Source organism: Styela clava, chromosome 15, assembly GCF_964204865.1.
Source record: "Styela clava chromosome 15, kaStyClav1.hap1.2, whole genome shotgun sequence".
Taxonomy (NCBI): domain Eukaryota; kingdom Metazoa; phylum Chordata; class Ascidiacea; order Stolidobranchia; family Styelidae; genus Styela; species Styela clava.
Window position 1 is genome coordinate 4,754,032 of NC_135264.1, and position 17,561 is coordinate 4,771,592.

General features: G+C 36.2%; 2 protein-coding genes across 2 annotated transcripts; both read left to right on the plus strand.

Annotated features, from left to right (window-relative positions):
• The first annotated feature begins 2,590 nt into the window (after nt 1-2,590).
• Nucleotides 2,591-3,906, plus strand: LOC144411800 (uncharacterized). Its single transcript, XM_078109397.1, has 2 exons — nt 2,591-2,786; nt 3,622-3,906. The coding sequence occupies exons 1-2, from the start codon at nt 2,625-2,627 to the stop codon at nt 3,904-3,906; spliced, it is 447 nt and encodes a 148-aa protein (XP_077965523.1). The 5' UTR covers nt 2,591-2,624.
• A 4,862-nt stretch (nt 3,907-8,768) lies between these two features.
• On the plus strand, nt 8,769-13,328 carry LOC120345480 (uncharacterized). The gene has a single exon (XM_078109401.1). The coding sequence runs from the start codon at nt 8,769-8,771 to the stop codon at nt 13,326-13,328; it is 4,560 nt and encodes a 1,519-aa protein (XP_077965527.1).
• Nucleotides 13,329-17,561: the final 4,233 nt, after the last annotated feature.

Here is a 17,561-nt window from a genome sequence, read left to right on the forward strand (position 1 = left end):
TATTAAATGTTGGGTCGTTCGAGGGCCGCAATAAATTAGCTCGCGGGCCGCATTTAGCCCGCTGGCCGCCGTTTGCCGACCCCTGTTGTAGATGATCAGTTAAACCATCAGGTTCACCAGTCTTTCAGAAAGTAAAATTTGATCAATCTAAAATAGAAATGATTCCATGAAATATAGTAGAGAATTTTTCAAGTTCAGTTATGAGCGAAAAGTCCTATAAAAAATCATGACACTGTTGTAATAGTTAATTAGAAACGAAAGTGAACCAGCTCATTCAAATGATATTTAAATATCCAGGGACATGTCAAAATTTACGATTGATTGCTTTCGTACAGTTGCACAAGTAATTTTCGAAAGACTACATTAAAAGTAATGGCTAACCAAAGGGTTGGTGCTGGTATTCGCCACAAAAATAAAATGTTCAATACCCACTTTTTGAAAGGGAGTATAAGTACTTTTTTACAAATGGAAGAAAGGAAGGCAAGTTGGTCAAAACAACATTCCAGCACGCTTTCCTAAATCAGTTGCTGATCTCCCTGTGCCATGTTTAGTTGGATTTTTCAATTGTTCAATTTTTTTCAAAATTTTTCCTGCATGTCTCAAAATTGCTCGGTTGATTCCCTTTTTCAAACCATGATGTAATAAATATATCTCATATTGGTTTAAAAATAATCTATCTACATCGCATGCTATTTTGGATTCAATATCATATATCTATGATAAACTAGAAAGGATAATGTTTGAAAGTGCAACATTTTGAGTTCTAAGGAAGGCCTTCGATACCGTAAATCATGACATCCCAGTTTACAAGTTGAGACACTTCGATATTAGGGGTATAGCGAACAAATTCATTTATAGTTATTTAACGCAAATCTAAAAATGGTATCGCAATCCAAATTAGTGATAAAAAACTTGAAAATGTTTATTCCTATAAATATCTTGGCGTATACATAGGTAGCAAAATGAAATGAGATGTTCACTTATCCAAATTGACCGTTAAATTATCCAAGTCGGTTTGAATACTATACAAGCTTGAAGTTTACATCGCCAAAAACACTACCGATGATTTACTGCTTCTTATTTCAGAGCCATATCCAATATTGCACAACTGGGGTTCAGCTGATAAAACCCTGTTACATCGCCGAGCAATCCGTGCAATGTCTGCTGCCAGCCATTGTAGTGCCTTATTGGACACCTAGTGGACATAACGATCGTTACAACATTATTTTGTTCTTGTTGTTATTTGACACAGAATAAACCGCTTTTCTCTTCGAATACTGGACCAATTGCTTTGAAATTTTTAGTGATTGAAGATAAAATTTTTCCCCAGAAGGCTATTACTTTTATTCATTTTAAATATTTCTGTTAGCTCTGTGAAATTTTTTTTGTTTGCAATGACGTCATTAAACGTTCTGCGGGCATAGGTCCCCATTTTGTGTCCCACTGTACTGCTCCGCTTGGTGTGAATATATTTGTAGATTGTGTTGTGACGGTATGGTACACCGTACTGTACTGCCAACAGACGTTTCCACAATTTGGGCGTAGCTCTCTTGTTTCATTTGATTATGATTTATCGTAACGAATGACAAGTCTTAGCAAAGCTTTATTGTTATCGATCCTTCTTTGTATCGAGCAATTTGTCACGGATTTTTGACCCTCATTTGGGAGTTGAGAATATGGTGTTTTTCATGATTTTTGCATTATTATTGCTTATTGAAGAAGTGCAAATCAGCGTTTCACTCCGTTAACGTGTGTTTTATAACACGGTGGGAACACGCAGAGTAGGGTCGATTACCCCTATAATGTAACTGGTGAAATAGAAGTTGCATAATATGTATGAGCATGATCAATGCTGGCGTCAGTTACAGTTGACTTTTCAGTTCTCGTCTTTCTATCAGTTGTGTAACCGCAGATCAATATTGGCACCAATTCATTTCCTTTATTTCGTTAACTTGCTTCGCAATATTATTATCATGTGCCCGTTATGGTGTGTGAGGCTTTTCAAGCATGGTTGTAAACATTGGATCGGTTCGTATTCATGATTTTGTGTGTCATATATAGGCTTTTAATTATGTTTCAAAATTCAGATAACTCAATGGTCTTTCCGTCTGATCGACTTTTGTTTTAGTTTTCGTAATCCAAAAATAATTCCAGAAAAACTCCGATAGACAAAAGTAGATACCAGTTTTATTTTTAAATTATAAGCGGTTAGGTATTCGAATCAAAGTAGAGCCCCAGACTGCGGTTAGTTCACCGGTATGTAGCCAAATAATATCCTCAAGCAAGTTGTTTACATAACGAACGAGCGTATTCCACTCAATTGCGAGGTCTGGAAAATCTGACAGCAGCATGTCTTGTTAACCAAGCAATTTGCGAGTGTGCTTGGCCCTTTTAGCGAATATTAGAGTGCAGATATGTTTTGTTAGAGTGGACTGTAAAATTATCTTGAGAAAAATTATATAATATCAATATTGAAAATAACATATATATATAAATATGTGATATTTATTATATATGCATATTATTGTTGACAGACTGTTATATTATTTATTTCATCCAAATTTTCTAATGAAGGCAAATTTTAGCAATTGTTTGTAACTTTTACTTTATGATAAATCTATATTATGGCATCAATAACAAATCTCACTTACAAACTTCTAAGCGTAAAACATCTATGCGCTGTCAGGAATTTGATCGAAGAACATTTCACATCTACATTCTCATTGGGAGTATATTTAAATTGGACGAAGGAAGACTCGATTCCTGCATATTATCCTCGGATAGAGGTACTTGACAAAGATGCAAATGTTATTTTCCTCAAATAACGCATATTTGCACCTTCATTTATATTATACGTATAGGACTACTATAGACATGAGGCAAAAATAACTCCCAAGTTTTATTTTTTGATAAAATAGGCAAGGAAAACTTTGGTAAATTTCTATTACATACACCACAAGGCATTTGATTGCCATTTTGCGTAAACTACGTAACCGCTACTCGCTTGTTATGATATATTTTATGTAGATATCTAGGGTCTCTTTCTGTGCAATACCGAATTGTTTGTCTATTGACCCAAACTTACAAATAAAAGTGATCGTCATCACTGGTAATTAGTATATTATCATTAGCAAGAACAGTTACCTATTTTCTGTTTGTGAGAAAACATTCCACAGTAAATGCGGGGTCTTTACTTTACCTGTCCAAGCCTCCTTTTCGCTCCAAAGAATTTCATAGAGTTTATAATGAATCACTTGTTATTGTAATCTTTAGAAGACTAGAGCCTAAATAGTAGTTCTGTTAAAAAAATTTACTTAAACTAGGTGAACAGCTAACTGCAAGAGCATTAGCCATAGTAAGAATTTCAATTAATTAATATTAATACTTTTATTTATTATTCTATTATAGGTTAATTACACAATAAATCCATGGTAAACATGGAATATATACTACATTAATATATTGCTAATTTATCGACTACGTTGTTAATACCGGTATTAGTAAAATAAAATAATCTGTATTTATTTTACCAAATCACTTCAAGGAATTAATTTATTAAATATTTTCGTTATGAGAACATTGATTGCTTTTATAGAAATATAATACTCTATTTTATTTCAGTCTTTCTTAAAGCAAGGAAATTCACTCGGGGCATTCAGTGATATAGATGCTAAATTACGTGGAGTTGTCATCAATGTGGAACACGACGATAATGAAAAAATAAAATATGATAAAACACTACATATCAGTGAAAAGACAGATACTATAAATCGGGTAGAAAATATATTTTTGACTTCAATTTACTTTGAATCTTCTTTTGCGATATTGCCCGTAAATGTATTAAACAATATATATGTTTATATGTGTAAAGCTCATGGTGGCAATTGGAGTAAATCAATTATCTGAGATTCTTGGAACCAAAAAATTTTGGGAGATGAGAATGGGAACTGTGCATCCAAGTTACAGAAGGAAAGGACTAATGCCTGAACTTATAAAAAGGTAAGATCAGTAAATGTATTTATAGTGATACAACTTTTTTTGAACTCATTAATGTTATTATCATCATATCGATATTAAAACTTTACTATTTTCTTGAAATTTAGATCTACAGTTCTTGCCAAACAAAGGGGAATTGAGAAACTTGTAGGATGTCAAACATATAATAAAGCTCTGAAAGAACCTTCGAAAATGGACGGATTTGAAGTAATCAGACACATTGAATTGGAAAACTATCTTGACCCCGTAACAGGGCAAAAAGTTTTTTCGGGGATGAAACCACCAAATGACGTGCAAGTTTTATTCGCAAAAACTTTGACTTAGTGACATCCTGTGCTCTTCTATCAGCGGTCGGCAAACTGTGGCACGCGAGCTAATTTGTTGCGGCCCTCGAACGACCTGACGTTTATTACATACAACAAAAAATTGATTCTAAATTTATTATTCTACTACACTAGTCTTTACACGGATTTATGTGTTAACAAATGCAGCTGTACGGCACTTGTTTTGTAATAAGTAGCATCAGTTGTATGTCGCTCGAGATGATTTTGATTTTTAAAAGAAAAGTTAAAAATGTCTTGGAAACGGACAAAGTGCTTGGACGCGAGAACATTTTTCGTTCTTGCGCATTTCAAAACCAGTTTGTTCGATATGCCCGATCAGCATCGCAGATATTAGTTAAGGGAATTAATGTTAAACTCGTTATGAAAAGTTTCATCAAAAATTCGTCATCTGTGCGACACTGCAAAACGTGTAATCTGCACGCTCGGAAGCTCATATTGCTTCATCTAAAATGCATTACACTTAGAATAAATTTCGTACTCGCTTGTCAGATCGTCATTTGGACGACCGCGGGCAATGTGCCATAGAAACATCATCCTTCAAATTGATAATAAGTAAACAAAAACGATGTATTATTTGATAAGATATTATAAAAGGCCACATATACGCCTCATTCTTGCAGACTTTTAACATAGCAATAGAAGGTGCGAATGCACTATTATTTGAAGTTTAATGAAGTGATTGTTTGAAGGCGGAAATATTGAGGGCCGCGCGACACCGGAAATGTGTATATTTGGCCCGCAAGTACATGAAGTTTGCCGACCACTGCTCTATATGGAGAACGGCATAATTACGCTCACTTGTGATTTTGCTCAGTCCGCGTGTGACTTAATATTGCATTCGAAAATATAGGTATTTTTCTCATTCCCGCCTCAAAAATGAACATTGTGTATAATTTATGCTTACTGCATTTCAATAATTGAAAGAAAAAAAACAGTTACGTTGAATTATCTTCATGTTTCAGAATAAACCCAATGCCTCGTCCATGGTCAAATATTTTTGAAAACATTTTTATTAATATGTAAATTTAATTTAATTTTTACAAGATTTTTATTAGTATATAGCCTACTGACAGTGAAAAAAGATTAATTTCTTTATCTTCCAGATGGTGTGAAGTTTCCTAATAGTTTTCAATTTCAGCATTCATACAGACTAAATATTATACAATATTTAACTCCCTTCTAATCATTAAATTTTTGCTTACCAAGTATTACTTATATATTTAATGATAATACCAAACATCACAAAACTTGCTGATATTTTAAATATTTTTAGTTCTAAGTTGTAGTTGGTATAATAAATAAATTACGCAGCTTCTGATCGCCCGCCAATGATTTTCACAGTCTTCACTGTGGTGACATTGAGTTATTATTGGACTTGGAATAGTTATATGGGTCGATTTTCTAAATTGTTGGTATTTTTGTAAGCAAAAATGCTCCTGACTGTAAGCAAATGATCAAGCAAGTTTATATTTTTCGTACGTCAAGATGGTTATTACTTTTATTTGTTCAAATTTTCTCATGCGGGTCTTTGGGACACGATATTTCACCCCTAATGGGACACAGGAAATTGGAGGGGGCAAAGAGAATTTGGAGGAAAACCACAATACTAAGCGCAAAATCGTTTTTAATTCGAATTCGTTTGCATACTTTTCCATTTATAAGAAAATTGTTTTTCTTAGTTTCAATATAACTGAAGGACTATTTCCAGTCACATGGTGTTTTCACTTGTGTATAAATTATTTGATCATAATGTGATTTCTATCTACCAAAATACCACTATAAGTAGTATATCTCTGTGCTCTAGGAAAGCTAACTTTTGTAGTTGGTTGACAGGCCGTCTGACGTTCAGAAAAGGGTTGATCTATTATACTTTCGACAGTTTCACGAGACTGCGAGATAGTCGTCGTAAAAATGTTAGACACAGAAAAATAAATTTTCAAATATTCCCAGGAGAAGCGAATTGGATGACAGTTACGCTGTCTTCAGTTTTACCAAATTAAATCAAGATGGACTAGATTTCGAATGCGCGTAAAGTGTACATTGCTCGTATTTTTGGATTGATGAACAGTGGGGAGCCGCGAGTGCTAAAAGCCTCCGAAAGGGTGCCACGGACCATGAAAGGTTTGAGAACCACTGATCTGGAGTTCGTAAGGCTTTATCGTACCGGTTTAACATGTATTTGATAATTGCCCTCTTGTTTTATTGTCATATACTCATATGACATTTTAATAAATTTTTCCGAGAATTAATTGATTCATAATTTATTCAAACCTGTATTCTTGATTGCAAGATCTGAATTGTGTGTGTATCATAGGCTTAAGCATTTGTTGAATAGTTCGAGTGAACTTTTCCACTTGTCCATCAGAACGAGGGTGATATGGTGTCGTATGCGTTTTGACAATATCATACAATTCGAACATCTCATTGAACAACCGAGATTCAAAATCTCGACCTTTGTCAGTGTGGATAATCCGAGGAACGAATAACTGGGTGACCAGCACATCAGCTGTCACCTATGAAGTCTGGTTGGGAAGTGAATAACACTGCACTCACTAGGTGATACTACTACTACTAGGTGATACTACTACTATTGATATCAGGGTCCAGTGAAGTAGATAAACAGTCTGGGCAGTCCGGGCGTTTACAGAGTCTGGTTTGACGAGACAGTTTATCTGCATTGCCAAGTTTAGTCCCTGCCCTGCTCGATGTTCAATATTGAAGTCATATGTGAACAGTGTAGAAATCTAGCGAGCCACCTTCCCTTCTGGTTCTCTGAAATTTAACAGCCACTTAAAGGCACCATGTTTAGTGCGAACCATAAAGTGTCTGCCTCACAAATAATGGCGAAAATGAAGGACTGATTGAATCACCGCAAACAGTTCCTTCTCTGTTGTACCGCCGTTCCGTCTTGGATAGAGTCCTACTGAAATAAGCTATAACGTGTATTTCTCCCCCTTGCAGTTGTGATAATACAGCACCAGTTTCAGTGCCACTCGCGTCGGTGTCCAAAATAAATTCCCATTGCACCAATGGAAAAGGCAGAATAGGAGCTGACGTCGATAGGCGCTTAATGATTTCAAATGCTTCCTGACAGTCACCAGTCAGATTCAGATATTTTATTTCAGTCGTGCATGAAACATTGTATTTACACAAGTAATGAAAAAAATGGTAACAAAAATATCAATTGAAACAAGAGAGCAATGCTCAAATATATGGACACGAAAACTATTTGCAATAATTGCATCACGCTGTTAAACCGGCAAATATTTTTTGCATTGATGAAACCGCGACCACCATATTTCATAACATGTTGAACACTATTGGAAAGATTGTAATGCTTCTTTATTAGCATATTGATGTTGTTTACCGCAGAACTGTAATGAAAAAAGGCTAAAAGATGAGCATAAACATTGCAGCTGTGCAAGCGTACAAAAAATGGAATAAGTTAATTTGACTGCAAATGCAGTAAGAGTAAACATGTAAATGAACTTGATATGATTTGGCACATACCTACGTCATTGACTGTACATTGGTCATATATTTCATTCTCACATCTGCAAATTGCAACAATTTGATTTTTAAAATAGGTGAGTAGGCTATCGATCAATTTATATTGATAAAACTGAACAATATAACTAACTAATCCCATACAGCCATACCAGACTTGGAATGGTACCTTACCGGTAACCAGACAAGAGGCTGTGGTTCGCAATATGGTTAAGCCGTTCTATAGGCTTTTCTCTCCATCGGGATAATTATGTAAATCTTATTGTTACTGCAGCGGTTTGCAGCAGTGTCTTTAATGATTGACAGGCGAGATTTTATGACGTCATAGTTAGAATGTTCTGGAAATCATGTCATTTCCTGTCGCTGGCCTGTAACACGAGTTAGTGCTGTCCCTGTATAGTTCAGACGTGTATGGCTGTATTAGTATTATTCTAGTGTCAGATTTTGTTGTTTGAATCTGCATGTATAAATATGAGCTTAGGATATGTACCGGTACTGGTATTGAGTTCAGTTGCATATTGTTTTGACGAAAAGGTAATTAATTGTTATGTTCTTGTTTACACAGTTTGTTATAATAATCTGCCAGAGAAGCACCGAATTCAATGTCAGTTACCGCAGTTTCAACATTGTAATTATCAATTAGCATTTAACCGGAACACAATATTTCATGTTTGATGACATTACTGCATTATTTCTGGACTTTGTCCTGTGGAAGCTGGATTTTCATGCTAATAAAATATTGAAACACGAGTCAAGCTGCATTGAATTGTTATTAGATTCGTCTGCTAGCATTCCATCAACAGACTAAGGAAGGGATCGAATGCCTGCAGCCACAGTAACTGACAATAGGTCTGCTGAACTGTCAGATTCGAGTAATCAGGAATAATTACAGAATTAACAACAATAACAGTCAACAGAATAATGGCAAGTCAAGACAACCGAGAAGAAGGAATATCAAAGTTCACACCAACAGCTGACAATCCAAATTATGTCAATTCTGATGTCAATTCCGAGTTGCTTGCATCTTCGAGTGGTATGTCAAAAGAAATAGAAGAAACAATGAGCGATATACCCAATGTGGATTTAAGGTGCCTTTCCAAACAAGTTCAGCATTTAACTGATGAGATGAAAGGTGAGGATGATGCACTCTCAATTGCTGGTTCTGCTTGCTCTAATTGCAGTCACAAAACAGAAAAAAGTTCAATTTCTCAACAAAGCAACTCCAGCCTTGTTTCACTTAGACTGAAATATAAAACAAATCTTGCTGACCTGAAAGTAAAGCAAAAGTATCAGCAAGAGGAGGATATACTAATGAAGGAGTTCCAGTCATCAATGAGCAATCTTAAGCTTCGAAGAGAAATTGAAGTAAATGAAGCCTGCCTATCTGTTCTTGATGAAGAAGAAGTGAAACTTCAACTGGAAAGTAATGAGCTCTCGGCTATAGCCAGTCAGGACTCTGGTAAGGTTCCAGAGTCGTCAAGTTGCCATGGAGAGCCATTGCTATTACAACTGGAAGGTACCAAGCAGTTGAAAGTAACCAATCAAAATTTAGGTGAGACATCTAAGTTGCCAATATGCCATGGAGAGCCATCTCTATCACAATTAGAGAGTACCAAGTCTTTGAAATTAACCGAACGGAAATTAGATGGGGCTTCCAAGTTGCCAATATGTCACGGAGAGCCATCTTTACCAACATCAGCTAGTTATGTTTATTCTGTTTCTGGTTCAACAAGACATTTGCAAACACCATCAACCGTAATTTGCTCATCACATCCACAATTTGTAAATTCTGTCGTGCAGCACCTTCCAATCGACGGTCAATGTTACACACAAAATGCCATGCAAAGTGTTCCATTTTCATATGGGTATGCACCAATGAGCAATTTACTATCTCCACAAAACCTGTATTCTACTGTGAGACAAGGTGATAACTTGCTAAGCCAGCTCAATGGTCAAAACATTGTCAACAATCACCCCTTTTCCAGTGGAATTAAGACAACATGTGATAGATCAGCAGATAGAGGACGAGCTCAATATAGACTTCCAGAAATCAAAATTGAAGTATTCACTGGGGAAATTATTAAATATCCATCATGGGAGACTGCATTCAATGGTTTAGTTGATAACAAAGCGGCATGTGTAGAACAAAAGTTGAATTTGCTCAGCCAATATTTGAGCGGTGAGCCGAAAGAACTTGTGCAAGGTTATTTGTTACTTCAGACCGAAGATGCATATGTAATGGCAAAGGAGGAGCTGAAGCGAATGTATGGGAATTCAAATTTGATAAGTAAAGCGTTTGCTACTAAATTGAAAGAATGGCCCAATATAGCACCACATGACCCCATTAGCATAAGAAGGTTTTCTGACTTCCTAAATCAACTTCTGGCTGCAAAAAGGCGGTTTCAGTGTTTGGGTATTCTGGATTACTCCCAAGAAAATACGAATATTGTGGCAAAGTTGCCATATGACGTTATAAACTTGTGGAGAATTGAAGTTAGAAAGTATAAACAAGAAAAGAAAAATGAAAATGCTTATCCATCTTTTGATGTTCTTGTAAGATTTGTGTACGATCAAGCAGTGAATGCCAACATTCCAGAATTGAGTGATCTCAAAAAAGAATCTAGAACATCGTATCACAAAGCCGATATGTCAAACAGAAGATCCAAGGTTGTGGTGCTATCCACTTCAACAAAAGAAGAGTGTAAATCACAATGTAAATTTTGTAATAAGGATCATTTTCTCCAAGATTGTGAGAAGTTCATTAGTTTATCAAGGATGGACAAGAAACAATTCATTCTAAGCAACAATCTTTGTTTTGCGTGTGGCTCGGGAAGCGGTCATTTTGCACGAAATTGTAAAGATAAGGCGAAGTGCAAAATATGCCAGAAAACTCATATGACTTGTTTTCATCAAGCAGAAAAACAAAAGACGTCAGAGGAGACCACATCTTTATGCACTACGACCAGTAACAAGATTGACCAATTGCATGACATCGAATGTGACTTATCTATGATACTTCCAGTGCGGATCAGAGATAAAGGTGATCATAGTAAGGAAGTTTTGTCTTATTGCATTCTAGATGAGCAATCTAATACAGGCTTCATCAGTCATCAGGTCCAGGAAGAACTTGGTGTCAAGGGACACGAAACCAGCATAACTCTATCAACAATGTTCAAAAGCAATGTGGCCATTGCAACTAGAAAAGTATCATGTTTGGAAGTGCTCAGCTATGATCGTAAAGTGTGTATAGGATTGCCACCGGTGTACACTCGAGAAGAAATTCCAATTAGACGATCACAAATACCCACACCAGATAAGGCAAGGGCATGGCCTCATTTAGAAAAAATTGCTGATCTAATTCCACCATATCATCCAATCGTTCCAGTTGGATTATTGCTTGGGAACAACATTCCTAGTGTACTGAGACCTAGAGAAATAATTGCTGGCCATGATGACCAGCCATATGCTCAAAGGTCAATTCTGGGCTGGGGAATTGTTGGAGCAGTGCGGAGGTCTTCACTCAAACCAGCTGTTTCTCATCTGATTGATACTGATGTAAGCAACCATGATGTAGATATTTATCCTGAAGTAACATGCAGATTTGCTTTATTGACAAAGACAAAAGAAATTATTGAGCCTCACCATCTACAGCGAATGCTGGAGCTAGAATTCACAGAGCGTGAAAATAAATACAGCGAGCTTTCCATTGATGACTCTCGATTTTTGAAAATTTTATCAGAAAATATAGTCAGAACCAATGATGGTCATTTCGAAATGCCTCTGCCTTTAAAGTCTAGGGAAGTTTCATTACCAAATAATAGATCACTAGCATTGCGTAGACTGCTCCAACTTAAAAAGAGACTACTGAAAGACGAAAGATTTAAAAATGACTATGTTGAATTCATGGAAAACACACTTCGAGATTGTGCCGAAAGGGTCCCAGATGAAGAATTGTTGCTGCTCAATGGTAAAGTTAACTACATACCTCACTCTGGAATTTACCATAAAAGGAAAACTGATCAAATCAGAGTTATATTTGATTGCTCTGCGGTCTACGCTGGTGTTTCATTAAATGACTACCTTTTGCAGGGTCCGAATTTAATGTCAAATTTGGTTGGAATTTTGTGGAGATTCAGGCAAGATTCTATTGCAGTAGTAAGCGATATTAAGTCCATGTTCCACCAGTTTTATGTAAAAGAAGAAGACAGAAATCTCCTACGGTTCTTATGGTGGGAAGATAGCAACTTTAACAGAAGTATCGTAGAATTTCGAATGAAAAGTCATCCATTTGGAGCAGCCAGCAGTCCAGGTTGTGCAAACTTTGGTTTAAAACGATGTGCTGATGAAGGAGAAGCCGAATACGGAGAAGCGGCAGCTAACTATATTCGACAGGATTTCTATATGGATGATGGGCTGAAGTCTGTGGCTACAGTTGAAGAAGCAGTTGATTTAATTCAACAGAGTCGAGCACTCTGTGCCAGTGCTGGCCTCAAATTGCATAAATTCATATCTAATAACCGTGAAGTGCTTGAATCCATACCAGAAGATGAAAGAGCTAAGGATATTAAAACTCTGGACGTCACAGTTGATCCTCTACCAATTGAAAGGACTTTGGGTATTGTCTGGTGTATTGAATCCGACGATTTTCAGTTCAAAATAGAAATAAAGGATCTTCCGTTTACTAGAAGAAACATCCTCTCTTCGGTGAGCTCTATTTTTGATCCTGTGGGATTTTTAGCACCAGTTGTTTTAAGAGGAAAAATGATTTTACAAGAACTCTGCAAAGAAAAATATGACTGGGATGACCCAGTGCCTAATTATTTGCGATGTAAGTGGGAAAAATGGCGCAATGAAATTCTAGAATTGGAGCGACTGAAGATTCCTCGCTGTTATAAACCTGAAGACTTTGGCCGTATCAGCTCTGTTGAACTTCATAGTTTCTCGGATGCCAGTGAAATTGGTTATGGCCAGTGTACTTATTTGAGACTGACTAATGAGCGGGGTGAGATTCATTGCAGTTTTGTTATGGGAAAGGCTCGTGTAGCCCCGTTGAAGCAAATCACAATACCAAGAATGGAGCTGACTGCAGCTGTGATCTCAGCAAAAATGAGTGATCTAATTGTTCGGGAGCTCGAGTATAAGGACATCAGTGTTTTTCATTGGGTGGATAGCAAGGTAGTTCTCGGCTACATAAATAATGAGGCAAAAAGATTTCATGTGTTCGTAGCTAACCGTGTGCAACAGATACACGATTTGAGTAAATCTGATACATGGTTTTACATCGATTCATCTGCGAATCCTAGTGATGACGCCTCAAGAGGCATAAGTGCAAGAGAACTTCTGTATGATTCTCGCTGGCTAAGAGGACCAGAATTTCTTTGGCAACAAGTTCAGAGTTGGAAAAGCTCATTATATAAAGCTGATGAGGAAACTGAAAATTGTTTGATAGAGGAAACGATAAATCGGCGAACTAGTTATTAATCCCATATGTAATTATTGAGAGTTGGTTCCGCAAGTGTAATTTTCTTTAGATTTTGTAAGGAATCTATGTGTAAATAGTGCTGTTTCTTTCTTAATGTTACTCTGTTTAATTTTATGTGTTCATTGAGTTAGGTTTAGAGTCGATTTGTATAATTGCAAAACATAGTAGGTAGTTATTGTTTTGCAGGAGAGCCATGTTACTGCAGCGGTTTGCAGCAGTGTCTTTAATGATTGACAGGCGAGATTTTATGACGTCATAGTTAGAATGTTCTGGAAATCATGTCATTTCCTGTCCCTGGCCTGTAACACGAGTTAGTGCTGTCCCTGTATAGTTCAGACGTGTATGGCTGTATTAATATTATTCTAGTGTCAGATTTTGTTGTTTGAATCTGCATGTATAAATATGAGCTTAGGATATGTACCGGTACTGGTATTGAGTTCAGTTGCATATTGTTTTGACGAAAAGGTAATTAATTGTTATGTTCTTGTTTACACAGTTTGTTATAATAATCTGCCAGAGAAGCACCGAATTCAATGTCAGTTACCGCAGTTTCAACATTGTAATTATCAATTAGCATTTAACCGGAACACAATATTTCATGTTTGATGACATTACTGCATTATTTCTGGACTTTGTCCTGTGGAAGCTGGATTTTCATGCTAATAAAATATTGAAACACGAGTCAAGCTGCATTGAATTGTTATTAGATTCGTCTGCTAGCATTCCATCAACAGACTAAGGAAGGGATCGAATGCCTGCAGCCACACTTATCCTTTTTGTAAAGTCTCTTCCTCTGCATATTTCTGTATTTACTGATTTATGTACACTAACCTGCTGCACATGTTGAAATTTTTGTGAAGTTCCTTCCTCTGCATACGGTACCAAACGTATTTATGCAAATGTTGTTTCCAAAAAAATGTAACGAAACAGCGAAAAATCAGAAAGGCATAGCAGCTGTGCAGACATGCTGGCTCATTACAAAAACTTAATTTCAATGCAGGCACACACTCTAAACAAATATAATTAATGCAACTAGTACAGTAATACTGTACTAGTCTACCGATATCGTACCTGTACAGCTGTACCGGTACGTACCGTAACGGACTACGGTACCGGTATCGGTAAGACGGTACGTAAACCTGTAAACGGTACCGGTACGTGCCGTACAGGCCACAGGGACTGTCATAGCTTTCCCAGCTATCGCACCGGTACCGGTATCACTTTCGCTTAACACGGGAACCACAGTCTACAAATACTGAAATATATGGAAAGTGAACATTGATTGATTGAACACCGAGCGAAACAGCACCTCAAAAACCTTTCATTGCGGGTACCGGTAACCCCAAACATCTCGATTCCCCATAAACAACTCCTAGCGGAGCAAGAATTACGATCGCTTCTCAGTTGATATGCCTTCGCGCAATCGCCACAAGGTGTCACTATTTTTTATTCTGATCACTTCTTTGAACACAAAAAACGAATCTATCGAAGTCCACAGGAAATTTTAAAATAAATAAAAGAAATAGCCTTCTGGAGAAAAATTTTATCTTCAACCACTGAAAATTTCAAAACAATTGGTCCAGTATTCGAAGAGAAAATCGACTTTTTAAAAACGTGTCAAAGAACAAGAACAACAACAACATAATATTGAAACGATCGTTATGTCCACTTCGTGTCCAAAAATAAAAAGACATACAATATATATTCAAATCGAGAGAGTCAGGAGATCACTGATTATAGAAGTCAGTTTAGCTTATTAACGTCATGCTCAAATGAGCTCAAAGAAAAAAAAAAACATGATGCTACAAATTTCAGATAACAGAAGGGAAATTCCCAGCAACTGCCAATAGGAAAATATATTAGCAGTTTTTGGTACATCGATAATAATTGGGCGAGAAAGAAAACCATTTCAAGGTAATATATATGTGCTTTTGTTTTGAGGCATGCATAGGATTTATATATACCGGTACCGGTAGATGCGAGTTGCAGTGCTGCAGCAAAGAAATAACCATACAAAAGACTGAATGATTATAATATTCAAGATTATACATCAACGAATAGTGATATTGACAATGCCGTTAGCATTGCACCATGGTAGACAATACAATGCAAGACAATATAGGGGTTTTGCAGTATTCATCTTTTCACAATTCTGAAACAGATAGTCCTAACAAAGGCAAAATTACTGACAGAAATAAGCATCAAGATAAAGATTTTTTAAAGCTTGTTTAAATAGAATATAATTTTTAGAACGAATTGAATCAGGAAGCGTATTTCATAGTTTCACATCCACAAATTTTATAGTGTTTTGTGTAAGATTAGCAAAATAACGAGTTACATAATAAGAGCTGCTGATAGTCCACCCACATTTTACGTTCCTTCAAGTCAAACAAACTAAAGTTTATAGTGGCATAAACTATAGTGGCATAAACAGGCGCATAACTCCTATAATAGTTGGCAGTTTCCAAGAAACTTCTAACATTTGATACTCATTGAGGCGTTTTCAGCATCGCAAACTTGGATTATATATAAATAAACAGAATCATGTCATACGCAAGTAAGGCCAACGAAGGAACCACCAACACCGAAATGTCCACAAACAACAGACCGAGGTCATTGTTTATGGAAACTAATGTGGATCTCGATTTTCATAGTCTCTACAAAATAATAACCGAAGAGCCACTTATTTCGCGATACAAAGACGAAATTAAAGGCCTGTACGAAACAAGGAAAAGGATTTGGCTAATCTCATTCAAGCCAACCTCTGACAACAACAATAGTTGTCGGGATGAAATACTTGCAGCCACAGAAGGTAAAATCGAATCCGAACTCGGCAGCATAAAACTATCACTTCCAGCAGGGGCACCTGTCCGAATTTCACTCAGAGGAATCCCTGATGAAACCACATACACAAGAGTAGTCGATAAAATCAACCAGCTTAACATTGGAAAAATTAGGAACGTATCAAAGAATAACCATAGGAACACAACCTATGGTTGTGACTCGTCTATAACATCTAACGAATCGGAACTTATACGCGGAAACCTCTCTGCCCCAGCTTACATTGAAGAGGGAAATGGAAATGAAATATATAACTCACTTTACTATACGGATACACAGGCAAATAGTAAAAACAAAAGAGACAGACACGATACAAACTCAACATCATCAACATCCCAAACAAGTCCGAAAACAAAGAACGGAAAATCAAATGACAAATCAACATAAAAATTCAATACGGATTTATAATTTGGAATTATTAGCTATTAACAGTCAACTGGGTATAACAATTGGATATAATGTCAAACATTGGAATCAACAATTATAAAAAAAAAAAAAAAGAGGGAAGATCCAAAACCAAGTAAGAATTTACATACTACCAATATATTTCCACGCCCTTTTTTAATGAACTTCGTTCAGTGTACGAAAATATCTATATGGTTTTTATGTTTTTGAAAAACTTCTTCAGACAAGAATGATGGGGAATATTTTTCAAAAGCACAACCAGTAAACAATAATAGTGAACAGCCAACATCGAACCGAAAAACATGACTAACCTTATATCAAAGCTTTCAATTACTTCAGTAAACGCAAATGGAATTCATAAAAACTGGAACAAACTAACCAGCTTCATTGAACACCACAACTCGGATATAATTAATATACAAGAAGCACATCGCATAGATAATAACAAAATAGATCGACTACTACTAAACTTAGGATACGAAGCATACATAAATGCTTTAGGGCAAACAGAAATTAGACGGGGAGATAGGCACTATTTCTTAGGGATGGCAACACTAATTAAAAAAAAATTATACGAAAAAACAAGAATAACACATCAAATTATTGTACCAGGAAGAATTAGTTTTATTGAAATAGAAAACGAAGCCACCAAAGAAAAAATAACAATAGCCAATATTTATGCGCCCCACAATATCAAGAAACCAGAAACTCAAAAATTCTACCAGAACCTCATCATGAAGCTTAAAGACGTCGAAAATGTGAAAATAATTTGTGGAGATTTCAACATGATAACTTCGAAATTAGATTCAAAAATAGATAAAACTTTCATATTAGAGAAGGCGGCTAAAGCATGGAAAGAGCATACGGAAACTTACGGTTACCTAGACACTTATAGGTACTTACATCCAAATAAAAAACTGTACACAGTGACAATTAGAACACAATCAAGGCGCATTGATAGAATATACGTATCAAAAGAAATAGCC